This window comes from Cololabis saira, chromosome 18 (genome assembly GCF_033807715.1).
Source record: "Cololabis saira isolate AMF1-May2022 chromosome 18, fColSai1.1, whole genome shotgun sequence".
Classification (NCBI taxonomy): domain Eukaryota; kingdom Metazoa; phylum Chordata; class Actinopteri; order Beloniformes; family Belonidae; genus Cololabis; species Cololabis saira.
The window spans coordinates 37,707,722-37,720,977 of NC_084604.1; the positions used below are offsets into that span (position 1 = coordinate 37,707,722).

At 43.9% G+C, this 13,256-nt stretch overlaps 1 protein-coding gene across 5 annotated transcripts in view; it reads left to right on the forward strand.

The window, feature by feature from the left end:
* Positions 1-13,256, forward strand: part of adgrg6 (adhesion G protein-coupled receptor G6) — a 194,312-nt gene that overhangs the window by 47,886 nt on the left and 133,170 nt on the right. For 4 of the 5 annotated variants that reach the window (XM_061746280.1, XM_061746285.1, XM_061746281.1 and 1 more), the window contains exons 3-5: positions 5,977-6,324; positions 8,480-8,619; positions 9,391-9,670. In XM_061746280.1, the coding sequence (XP_061602264.1) occupies positions 5,977-6,324; positions 8,480-8,619; positions 9,391-9,670 (768 nt within the window). The remainder of the gene's footprint in view (positions 1-5,976; positions 6,325-8,479; positions 8,620-9,390; positions 9,671-13,256) is intronic. The other variant, XM_061746284.1, reaches the window with a different exon arrangement.

Below are 13,256 nucleotides of genomic sequence, written 5' to 3' on the forward strand. Positions count from 1 at the left end.
GATCTACTAACAGCGTGCAAAGAGGACTGCGCCTCTCAAATGCGCAAAATAACACACGCTGTTCATTTAGTACTTTTGCCCTGATGAATAATCAATATTGGGCGTACCTGCCAGAAAGCGCTAAATACTGGGAGGGGAAAATGCAAATAGGTTCATTTACCACACGCAATGAGATTTACCAAGCCTGAAAGTAATTGCGCGTATTGTGATTGCGTCTGTATTTAATACGTTCGAAAGGAAGGTGCTAATCTCCACATGCAAAAGGAGAAATATTTTATTTGAATGTTAAATCGAGTATTATTCAGCAAAAGGTTGCCACAGGAGGCACATTCATTTATTTATTTGTGATAATAAATAAATCACGTGTTTTCATGGAGAAAAAAGTGTTTCTTATTGTGCGCCTATACTTGTTCTGCAGTTGTCATACCCCGGTGTTGTGCCGTATTCAGCACCCCTGCCGTGAAAAGCACCCCCTCGTCTGACAAAAATGATATTCTCATTCCGTGTCATGTTCTGTTTAGCGTCCAGTTTTGTGTTAATGATTCATGTTTAAATGCACTCATGGATTCCACAATAGTCATACTTTCCCACAATCACAGCCACAGATAACAAAAATCGGGTAAATGGTTATTGATGTAATTAATTAATAGCCTGCTTACTGTGTTGTCTTCCATAATATTTGTAAATATATATAATATAAACTCCTAAGTATGTGTTTGTGTGAGTGTGTATATATAAATATATTGAAGTGTCAGTGTGTTGTTTTTTTTCTTGGTCTACTTATCATTGAATATACGAGGGGGTGCTTTTCACAGCAGGGGTGCTGAATACGGCACAACAATTTGCCTCTTCCACTAATATCTCTAACTCCAACTCGTCAAATTTAATTTTGCGCTTGCAACTTCACCTCATTTAAATACTGCTGTTTGCACCTGTTATCAATTGCGCAAGCATTCTTAGTTGATCACCCGCAAAGCACACAACAACAGCACGTGCAAACTTTTTCAGTGCACACGCAATTTAATACTCTTTATTTAGGATCTTAGTAAATCAGGCCCTAAGTGTGAACGTGGCCTGAGTGAACATGAAGAGAGAATGAGGTAAAGGAAGAGTGAAAGTGCTGCTAATGAGCCCCCCCCCCCTCCATGAGGTCACCCGGCCTCTAATCTCCGTCCCCAGCAGGCTGTGAAACAATCCACCCCTGACTTCCCACATTTGCTTATCAGAACAGTCATATTTGCATTTGAGTCGACTTCCTCTCGGCTGCTGTTGTTCTGATTAACACACACACACACACACACACACACACACACACACACACACACTCACACTCGTACCTGTATCGGAGCATCAGCTCTTATCAGCGACTGCCAGACAAATGTCATCGCGGTTGGAGAAGCAGATGACGGGAGAGAAGAGGAAGTTCAGATGAGAGAGATGTGACGCCTCCTAACCCTCAGAACATCAACCAGAACCAGAACTGGTCCAGTTGACCCGGTTAGGTGAGGCTGTGATGTCATCGACCTCATGTGTTCACAGTTCAGAGGTCAAACCAGTTCTGACCGTTCAGCTGTCAATCAAAGACCACGCCCCTTAGTTACACGTAACTGCTGCTTATTTTAATTTACCTGTTGACGCTCCTGGACAGCCATCAGGGACGTGGACCGTCACCATGGAGACCTGACCCTTGGGGTCGGTAGAAGACGTGCAGGTTCTAATACCAATATTAATAACTAAGAAGAAGTTTGTAAGTTACATCATTTTGGCTCCAGTTCAGGACGGAGGAGTTTAGTCTCAGCGGTCTAACCGGTCTCACTGCCCGGTTTCTGTTGGGGGGTCAGAAGAACCAGGTTCCCCCAGATCCTGCTGGTTTTATGGTGTTTTGTCTGGTGAGCTGGATCATAGCGGACAGACGGGGGGTCTGAGATGGGGGTCTGGGACGGACAGAGGTTTGGGACAAACAGGTTTTGGATGGACAGGGGTCTGGGATGGATAGGGGTCTGGGACGGGGGTCTTGGATGGACGCAGGGCCGCCGCAAGGGGTGTGCGAACCGTGCGACCGCACTGGGCCTCACGCTATGGGCCGTTTTTTTTTTTTTTTTTTCAAACTTTTTTTTTTTCGTTTTTTTTTTTTTTTTTTTTTTTCGTTTTTCCCCTTATAAATATCAACGGTCACGTTCCATTACAGACCTAAATGTGTACTAGTCTGTGCATATCAATAAATATATACTGTTGTTCAATACAACTGATCAGACCAAGCGCAGACACAAGCTGATCCAGACGGTGGAGTTGGAACAAACTGTCACACAATGTCGAGAGAACGAGACAGATTCAGGAAATTTCCATCAGGGGATGAAAAAAGAAAAAACTAAAGAAAATGGAAGAGTTTAATGTCTCTCTGAAAGGCTCGTTTGATAAATTTGTTACAAAAATCACCGATCAGACCGGGTCTCAAGCAGCCGTGAGGCAGGGGATGAGGCAGGGGAAGGTATCCAGTATTTTGCTAATTGGAGACTTAAAATTGCGCATATAGACACCCGATCCGACCGAAAAACCCAAAAATTTCGCGCGCGTGAGCCCCCCCAGCCATTTCGCACAGGGCCTCGCAAATCTCCCAGACGGCTCTGGATGGACGTGTCTGGACGAATGGGGTTCTGGGACGAGAGTCTAAGACAAGGGGTCTGGGAGGAACAGGGTCTGGAACAAACAGGTGTGGAACTGACGTGGTTTTGGGACGGACGGGGTCTTGGATGTACGGGGGTCTGGGACGAACAGGGTCTGGAACCGATGGGTTTGGGACGGTTGGGGGGTCTAGGAAAAGGGTCTAGGACTGATGGGGGTTTAGGACGGACAGGTCTGGGACGGACAGGACTTGGACGGGGGATCTGGGACGGATGGAGGTCTAGGACTGACGGATCTGGGACAGAGAGGACGGGGACGGGGATCTGGGACAGACGGGTCTGTGAAGGACGGGGTGAATGTACTTGTTTTGAATGTTTCTGGACTGTGATGTCAGAGCCGGGTCTGGGACCCGGGCCGGTCCCTGGGCGGCGCTCGCTGGCGCCGGTCCAGGGTGAGGCGTGGAGTCTCCGAGCAGCTGAAAAATGTGACCCCTCCTCAGAAAACACACACACACGCACTCACACTCACACACACACACACACACACACACGCACACGCACACGCACACACATGCACGCACGCACGCACGCACGCACGCACGCACACTCACACACACACACACATACACACACTGGTTCTGTTTTGGTTCTGGGTGGGTTTGGGTCTGGCTTTATTAAGTTTATTTGTGTCAGGGACAAAGTACAAAATGACATTAGTCTCAGAGATGAGAAAAAGATTTAGCTTTAGCTACTTTCCACCCGTCCACCCTGGGCAGGTTTATGGATAATAAAAGGTAAGAACATCAAATACCAAACAAATCAATCATATACACATGCACATACACACATACACACACACACACACACACACACACACACACACACACACACACACACACACACACACACACACACACACACACACACACACACACACACACACACACACATCACTCACACACTCATGTACAAAACATATTACATAACAGGGGGAAATAGTTTAGATATAAAATTAATGTTGACAAGTCTGATTCCAAAACATTGAAGTCTGTGCAAAGTTTCAGGTGGTTTGAAAGATTGTTCCATGATTTGATGCTTTAAAGGAGAAAGCAGATTGTGCAAAGGCAGAGCTGCTTCGGGATATTTTACAATCTCTGACCGTGAGTTTAGAGCGGAGTTTAACAACGTTTTTCAATGGGGGAGGAGCAGTATTATGAATTATTTTATACACTAAACCGGGGGTCGGCAACCCGCGGCTCTAGAGCCGCATGCGGCTCTTTAGCGCCGCCCTAGTGGCTCCTGCAGCTTTTTCAAAAATGTTTGGCCTTTTTTTTCCTTTCTTTCTTCTTTTTTTTCTTGTTTTTTTTCTCTTTTTTCCTTTTTTTCAGTTTTTTTCTTTTTTCTTTTTTTCTACTTTTTTTTCCTTTTTTTCTTTTTTCTTCTTTTTTCCTCTTTTTTTCTTCCTTTTTCCTTTCCTTTTTAATCTTGACATTTCAACTTTTTTCTCAATATTTCGACTTTTTTCTCGACATTTCGACTTTTTTCTCAATATTTCAACTTTAATCTTGACATTTCTACTTTTTTCTCGACATTTCGACTTTTTTCTCGAAGTACATAATAAAAAAAAAATCTCCCCCCAGTTATAACTAATATAGATACATGCAGCATGTGTTTCTTCATTCTAAGGCTGATACAAGACTTTTCATTTTTTGCGGCTCCAGACATATTTGTTTTTTGTGTTTTTAGTCCAATATGGATCTAAGACATGTTGGGTTGCCGACCTCTGGTCTGGAAGGTTATGAGGTTGATCTGAAATTTTGTGGGGTGGGTTTGAAAGGTTCTGAGTTGATTTGGAAGGTTCTTCGTTGGTTTTGAGGGATTTTCGGGGTAATTTCAAGGTACATCCAGGTTACCTATGCAGCACAGTTGCCTGAGGTTTGATTCTGGTTCATGAGGGGCGGGGTGGCGCTCGACTTTGGTCGGAACATTTGAAAAAAGGATATTTGGACAGATTTGATTAGAACACTGTAACGGAACATTATCTGTTATCTACACTAATCGGTCTTCTGGTTGGTCTCTCAGACCAGGTATTGGAGACTGAAAGGTCCAGATAATGTTGACTTACTTAGGGACATGTCTGGTTGTGAGGTTGGTATGGAAGGGTCTGTGTTGGTTTGGAAGGTTCTGGTCGGTTTGGTTGGTTGTGGGGTTAGTTTGGAAGGTTGTGAGGTTATGTGGAAGGTTCTGGTTGGTTTGGAGGCGGTTTTGTTCTTACCTGAACCAGAGGACCTGGTCTACAGCGGTACCGGGTCCCCCTGGATGTGCATGAGTTCTGTAGGACACCCCGGTCTTCGGTCGATCCACCGCTGCCGAACTCTCTAACTGCACGCCTCGTCCTCCTGTGTTTGTCCTCTCGTCTTGAACAGGAAGACCTCCTGCTCAGCTTGTCTCTCCTCTTGTCCTGGTCCTCGTAAAACCTCCCCGAGACCCCGTCCCGTTCCTTAAGTCTCGGGTTGAGGTCTCTCTCTGGCTCGGCTGTGTTTGTCCTAGACGAATCCCCCGTGTGAAAGGTTGTGAGGTTTATTTGGAAGGTTTTGAGGTTGGTTTGGATGGTTGTGGGGTTGGTTTGGAAGGTTGTGGTTTCGTTTGGAAGGTTGTGGTTGGTTTGGAAGGTTGTGAGGTTGCTTTGGAAGGTTGTGAGGTTGGTTTGGAAGGTTCTGTGTTGGTTTGGAAGGTTGTGAGGTTGCTTTGGAAGGTTCTGTGTTGGTTTGGAAGGTTGTGGGGTTGGTTTGGAAGATTCTGGGTTGGGTTGGATGGTTGTGGGGTTGGTTTGGAAGGTTCTGTGTTGGTTTGGAAGGTTGTGGGGTTGGTTTGGAAGGTTGTGGGGTTGGTCTGGAAGGTTCTGGTTGGTTTGGAGGCGGTTTTGTTCTTACCTGAACGAGAGGACCTGGTCTACAGCGGTACCAGGTCCCCCTGGATGTGCATGAGTTCTGTAGGACACCCCGGTCTTCGGTCGATCCACCGCTGCCGAACTCTCTAACTGCACGCCTCGTCCTCCTGTGTTTGTCCTCTCGTCTTGAACAGGAAGACCTCCTGCTCAGCTTGTCTCCCAGCCTGTCCTGGTCCTCGTAAAACCTCCCAGAGACCCCGTCCCGGTCCTTAAGTCTCGGGTTGAGGTCTCTCTCTGGCTCGGCTGTGTTTGTCCTGGAACGAATCCCCTTCGTCTCTGCCTTCTGCTGTTCTTTCTGGGCCGTGTCCTCTGGTTTTCTGGTGTTGTCTTGTCCCCGTCTCGTCCTCGTCCTCGTACCGCGGTACCCGGTCTAACGGTCCGGTTTCCGTGACTCTCGTCCACCAGTTCTGGGCTGCAGCTCCACCGACTGTAACCTGGTGCTCACGGAGGCGCAGGGGCAGTTCAGCTCGCCCTGCTACCCCCAGAAATACCCCAACTCCAAGACCTGCAAGTGGACCATGCAGGCGCCGGCCGGCTTCATCATCCAGCTGTCCTTCCTGGACTTCGAGCTGGAGGAGGCGCAGGGCTGCATCTACGACCGCGTGGAGGTCAACACCGGCGTCGCCGAGGTCAAGTTCTGCGGCCTGACGGCCAGCGGCCTGTCGCTCAACTCCACGGGGAACGTGATGGAGCTCAGCTTCATGTCCGACTTCAGCATCCAGAAGAAGGGGTTCAGTGTTAGCTTCCAGCACGGTAGGTTCCCGGGGGGCTCGTCCGGGACCTGATGCAACAACCGGTAGATCCTGAGGTACATCCTCAGGTAGATCCTCAGGTAGATCCTGAGGTACATCCTGAGGTAGATCCTCAGGTAAATCCTAAGAATCAGAATCAGAAGTTTGAACATTGCCCGGCAAGGAATTTGACTCCGGTTATTTCGCTCACTGTACCCATATTTAAAAGTAGCAACAGTAAATAACTTATTAACATATATACAATACAATTAAAAAGGTGAAAGGTGCAGCAGTACTGGGGTAGACATGGTAATGATAGCTCTTAATAAAAAATATACAATTTTTAAAAAGAGAGAGGTGCAGCAGAATGAGGTAGATATGATAGATTATTGGGAGGTGCGTTGTTACAGCATAAGATAGTTCTTCAGGTAGATCCTAGGGTATCGTACAGGTTTGGGGTCTCGTCCGGGACCCAATACGACAACCAGTACATCATCCGGTAGATCCTCAGATAGATCCTCAGGTAGATCCTCAGGTAGATCCTCGGGTATCAGGTTTGGGGTCTCGTCCGGGACCCGATACGACAACCGCAGATTACCGATCGTGCTAACACCTGAATCACAGGTGGTTTAACGGGGATTCTGCCTTCAGCCGGGGCTTCTCAGGTGTACGAAAGAGTCCTCATCACCATTAAACACCATTGATCACCATTGATCACCATTGATCACCATTGATCACCATTAAACACCATTGATCACCATTGATCACCATTGATCACCATTGATCACCATTGATCACCATTAATCACCATTGATCACCATTGATCACCATTATTAATGTTCAAACCACTATTGACCTCTCAGTAAGCCCCGCCCCTCACATGCAGGAGAGCCAATGGCTGTTACGTTTGTTGCGTTATTTACATTTGTTACTTTATTTAAGTTATTTACGTTATTTACATTATTTACGTTATTTACATTATTTACATTTGTTACGTTATTTACGTCCTCAAGGGAGATCCTGAGGTATATATATATATATATATATATATATATATATATATATATATATATATATATATATATAATAAAATAAATACATAAATAATGAAAGTGTCTTGGACAAATGAGGTGGTTCCTCAAGAAAAGATGTAAACTCACGTTTCCATGATGATCTGTTGGACTAAAGTGCCCTGTAATGAACATCTCACGTGTCTTCAGTAGGGGTGGGTATTGCCAAGGAGCTCACGATACAATATTGCGATATCCAAATTTTGCGATATATTGCGATATATAAAGTTTGCTGAAAGCTGTAAAAAGCTTTATGGATCTTAAAATCCGAGTTGCACGTTCATCAGATTATAGTGACAATTCATGGGACAAACTGAGTCAAAACAATGTTTTATTATAACTACTGTATACAAGCTAAAGTTACAACATATTTGTATATGTTTTTCATATTATTTACATCATATGAAATTAACATTAAATTTAGTATGAGGTTGCTTTAATTATGTGGCAAATGATAATAAACACAAGAAAGATGGAACTAAAACCAAGGGCAGGCACAGTGATCAGTCAGTATAGATATAAATCCATAAATAAATAAACCTCTGTCCATTATTATTCATTTTTTAAGGACAGGCAATTGTTATATAAAAAATAAATTATAAAATGAAATAAAACCTGAGCTCAGTGCAGGGCCCTCCCAGGGTTGGTAGAGAGTGGCAATGCCCAGGACTGTCACTTAGGTAGGAGCACTGGGGGATAGAATGGGAAAAGATTGGGGATAAAAAATATTAATAAAAAAAAAAAAAAAAATCGATATTCAAATTTTTAATATCGATATTGAATCAGCTGGAAAAGTATCGCAATATATTGCCATATCGATATTTTTGCTCACCCCTAGTCTTCAGTCAGTCAGATTACGACAGCTATAAGGTGCGCTAGCTAAGCGCTAAACCACGCCAAACTAAAGGGGCAAACAAAAAACAAAACAACAAACGGGTAAACCTTTTTAAAAAAATCGATACTTGGATTTATGTATCGATAATCCTTCCTACACGTGTATATCGATAAAATATAGATATATATGGATATTTTTTAAACCCACCCCTAGTAATCGCACCGATCGGCGTCCGAGGACGCGGCTAACCGTCCTCCGTGTCTCCCTGCTAGTCGCCGTGGCGCTGAGGAACCAGAAGGTGGCGATCACCGGCGGCAACGGCAAGGTCACCAAGGTCACGGAGTCCGTCTCCATCCCCACGCTGACGGAGCTGACCGTCTGCTTCGAGGTGGAACGCAGCAGCCAGAAAGAGGTGGTGTTTCCGTCTCAGGACGTTTCAACTCTGCTCATCAACACTCATGTCGGGTCTAATGATCTGTCATTTTAGGAACATTCCTGACTTTTGAGTTGGTTTTTATTGCAAAAAGGTTCCATTTGGAGCAGACCTGTCAAGTTTTGGATTTAAAAATAAGGGACATTTTCCCCCGCTGTCCCACCAGCCCAACCGAGGTCCAGTATTACATTTTAAGAAAGATTTACAAGAAAATCCAAAATATCTGCCTGTCAATCACGTACAAACTACAATGATCAGAATCTGATAGTTCTACCTTTGTTGACACTGAAATGCTGTGATATTCCTATGTTTGTAATTCCTATAATAGAGCCTCAATGAAAACACAAAGGGGAATTAAAGCACATTTATTTATTTGAAATATTTTCACTTTATACACGTTGATTGTCTTCAAGTGAAACCTTTACATTTTATTTAAATTTGTAATTTTTACTCAAATTAAAAATTTCGTGAACAAAGTCCAAATTTCGAGAATAAAGTTGAAATTTCAACTTTTTTCTCAACATTTCAACTTTTTTTTCTCGACATTTTGACTTTTTTCTCGAAATTGTACTTCAACATTAATCTCGACTTTTCGACTTTTTTCTCAACATTTTTTCTTGAAGTGCATAATGAAAAAAAAAATCTTCCTCCTCTAAAATATTATTTGTATTTTTCTCCTGCCTGGCCCGATACTCTTATAAAACGGACTGGTAATGGTAACTATCCTCTGATTTCCCTCCTCCCTGCCAGGAGGAATGGCTGTTCAGCTACTACGACGGCAGCAGCGCTGTCCGGCTGGCGTTGGGCTCGGCCGGCTCGGGGATGCAGCTCGTCGTGGGCGACGTCTCCTGCTCCGTGGACTCCATCATCTCCTCCAGCGACTTCACGCGCTCCATGAGGCCGTTCTGCGTCCTCTGGACGTCGTCCAACGGCCGCGTGGGCGTTTTCTTCAACGGGAACTACCGGGGGAAGACCTGCTCGTCCTCCAGCGGCCGCTCGGTGCCGGCCGGCGGACTCTTCCAGCTGGGAGGTAAAACCGCCGCTCCGCAGTTTCTGTTTCACCGTTATTCCTGATCAAACCAACTATCACAGTATAGTCAGCAAATTTAACATTGAAAACATCATTTAGGTTAAGTTTACGTACAAGTAGGGGGTACTTAGTGTTGCCCACTCATAAAAAACAACAATGGCCACGGTTACATGATGTTTTTTTAATTCTGAATTAATTATTCTGAATTAAATAATTCCGAATTAAACTTTTTTTTTTTAAAAGTTGAAATGTCGAGAAAAAAGTCGAAATGTCGAGAAAAAAGTCGAAATGTTGAGAAAAAAAGTTGAAATGTCGAGAAAAAGTCGAAATGTTGAGAAAAAAGTCGAAATGTTGAGAAAAAAGTCGAAATGTTGAGAAAAAAAGTCGAAATGTTGAGAAAAAAAGTTGAAATGTTGAGAAAAAAGTCGAAATGTTGAGAAAAAAAGTCAAAATGTCGAGAAAAAAAGTCGAAATGTTGAGAAAAAAGTCAAAATGTCGAGAAAAAAAGTCGAAATGTTGAGAAAAAAGTCAAAATGTCGAGAAAAAAGTCGAAATGTTGAGAAAAAAAGTCAAAATGTCGAGAAAAAAGTCGAAATGTTGAGAAAAAAAGTCAAAATGTCGAGAAAAAAGTCGAAATGTTGAGAAAAAAAGTTGAAATGTCGAGAAAAAGTCGAAATGTTGAGAAAAAAGTCGAAATGTTGAGAAAAAAAGTCGAAATGTTGAGAAAAAAGTCGAAATGTTGAGAAAAAAAGTCGAAATGTTGAGAAAAAAAGTTGAAATGTTGAGAAAAAAGTCGAAATGTTGAGAAAAAAAGTCAAAATGTCGAGAAAAAAAGTCGAAATGTTGAGAAAAAAGTCAAAATGTCGAGAAAAAAAGTCGAAATGTTGAGAAAAAAGTCAAAATGTCGAGAAAAAAGTCGAAATGTTGAGAAAAAAAGTCAAAATGTCGAGAAAAAAGTCAACATTTCATGATTAAAGTTGAAATGGCCACAGTTACATGATGTTTTTTTAATTCAGAATTAATTATTCTGAATGAAATAATTTTGAATTAAACTATTTTCCTTGGAGTTTACATGGAAATAGTAATTCAATTCAATTCAATTCAATTCAATTTTATTTATATAGCGTCTAATACAACAAAGTTGTCTCTAGACGCTTTACAGAGACCCATACCCAGAACATGACCCCCGAGCAGTTATTACATAAACAATGGCAGGTAAAAACTCCCCTAGTGGGAGAAAAACCTTAAGCCAAACAGTGGCAAGGAAAAACTCCCCTTTAGGAGGGAAGAAACCTTGAGCAGGACCAGGCTCATAAGGGGGGACCCTCCTGCCGAGGGCCAGACTGGTGGGTCAGGGACGGCAACAGCACAGCAGGCAGGTGGAAGCAGCAACGGGATGACCGGGGGTGGGGACCGCAGGCCAGCACACAGCTCCCGAAGCTCCGGCCCAATCAGCAAGTCCCAGGTTGGGGTGCAGGGTCAGGAAAAGACTTGTGCTCCGTAATGCAAGCTACAAGCCACCCACGGCCACCTGCAGGACAAAAGAGAGAAAAGGGAGGAGAAGGGGGGGCCAGCAACGGGATGACCAGGGGTGGGGACCGCAGGCCAGCACGCAGCTCCCGAAGCTCCGGCCCAATCATCAAGTCCCAGGTTGGGGTGCAGGGTCGGGGAAAGGTTGAGAAGGGGCAGGGCCAGGGAGAGGAGTCTTGAGGGACGAACATTCTCCCCCGCCCAAAAGGGGCCGTTACCCTGCCCCCCTCACTCCCACACTGCAGGTTCCGGTGTCCGGCAAAGGATGCTGCAACATGGACAAAAGAGAGAAAAGGGAGGAGAAGGGGGGGCCAGCACAAGAAACCACAGGAGCGACTCTGACACACTAAAGTTTACACTACCTAGAGATTTACCAACACCAGCTAGAGGTTTACTAAACACTAACTATAGGCTTTACTAAACAGAAATGTTTTAAGTTTAGTTTTAAAGGTGGAGGTGGTGTCAGCCCCCTTAACCCAGATTGGAAGTTGGTTCCATAGTAGTGGCGCCTGATAGCAGAACGCCCGCCCTCCAAATCTACATTTAGACACTCTAGGAACTACGAGTAAACCTGCACTCTGAGAACGGAGAGCTCTGACAGGAACATAAGGCACTATCAGGTCTTGCAAATAATGCGGAGCTAAGCCGTTTTGGGCTTTATACGCAAGTAATAAAATTTTAAATTGGATTCTGAATTTTACGGGTAACCAATGGAGCGACGCTAACACTGGAGAGACGTGGTCTCTCCTGCTAATTCCTGTCAGTACTCGTGCTGCTGCATTTTGGATCAGCTGGAGCCTATTCAGCAAATTACTTGGACATCCTGCTAACAACACATTACAGTAATCTAGTCTAGAAGATACAAACGCATGAACTAGTTTTTCTGCATCACTCTGTGAGAGGATTTTCCTAATCTTTGCAATATTACGGAGATGGAAAAAGGCTATTTTACAAACCTGATTGACATATGGTTTAAACGACAAATCCTGATCGAAAATAACACCAAGATTTCTCACAGTTGCACTGGAAGCCATCGCAACACCATCTAATCCCTTCCTAAGATGCTCTGGACCAAGAATGATAACCTCTGTTTTATCTGAATTTAGAAGCAGGAAATTTCTGGACATCCAGTCCTTGATGTCCCTAAGACATGCCTGAAGTTTAACTAACGGTTCTGTTTCATCCGGCTTCATAGACAAATAGAGCTGCGTATCATCAGCATAACAATGAAAGTGTATGCCGTGATTCTGGATTATACTTCCCAACGGCTGCATGTATAAACTGAACAAGATTGGCCCTAGCACTGAACCCTGCGGAACACCATAACAGACCCTTGACTGTTCTGAAGAAACCTCATGTACATGAACAAACTGGAACCTGTCAGATAGGTATGATTTAAACCAACATAGAGCTGTCCCTTTAATCCCAACAACATGCTCTAACCTGTGCAGTAAAATGCCATGATCTATAGTGTCAAAAGCAGCACTGAGGTCCAGTAGAACCAGTATGGACACTAATCCCTTATCTGAGGCCATAAGGAGGTCATTCGTGACTCGAACAAGTGCTGTCTCTGTGCTATGATGCATTCTGAACCCTGACTGAAAGACTTCAAACAGATCATTTCTATACAAATAGTCGCATAACTGGCTTGAAACTGCCTTTTCCAGAATTTTAGACACAAATGGAAGGTTGGAAATTGGTCTTTGGTTTTAATTCTGAATGGAGGTTTCCATGGAAACACGTTTGATGGTCTTTCTCCAATTCCTCTCCAGGTCTGGGGGTTGGGAAGGTTCTGATTGGATAGGGGGGGGGACCGGGGGTTAAACTACCGGAAGAAAAACTAACTTAGCCGCTACAACTTTGAAAAGCTCACAATTCTGATGTTTCCTGTTTCCATCTGTTCTTTTAATGATTTATATTTATTAAATAAATGGTCTCTGCTCTTGACCAGCGTTTACTGCTGCTGCATCTTGAAAACCAGCCCAGTGGAATATAAGGTCATGGAGACAGACGGGGAGGGAACGAGCAGAAAGAAAGACCAGAATTAATTTAAAGA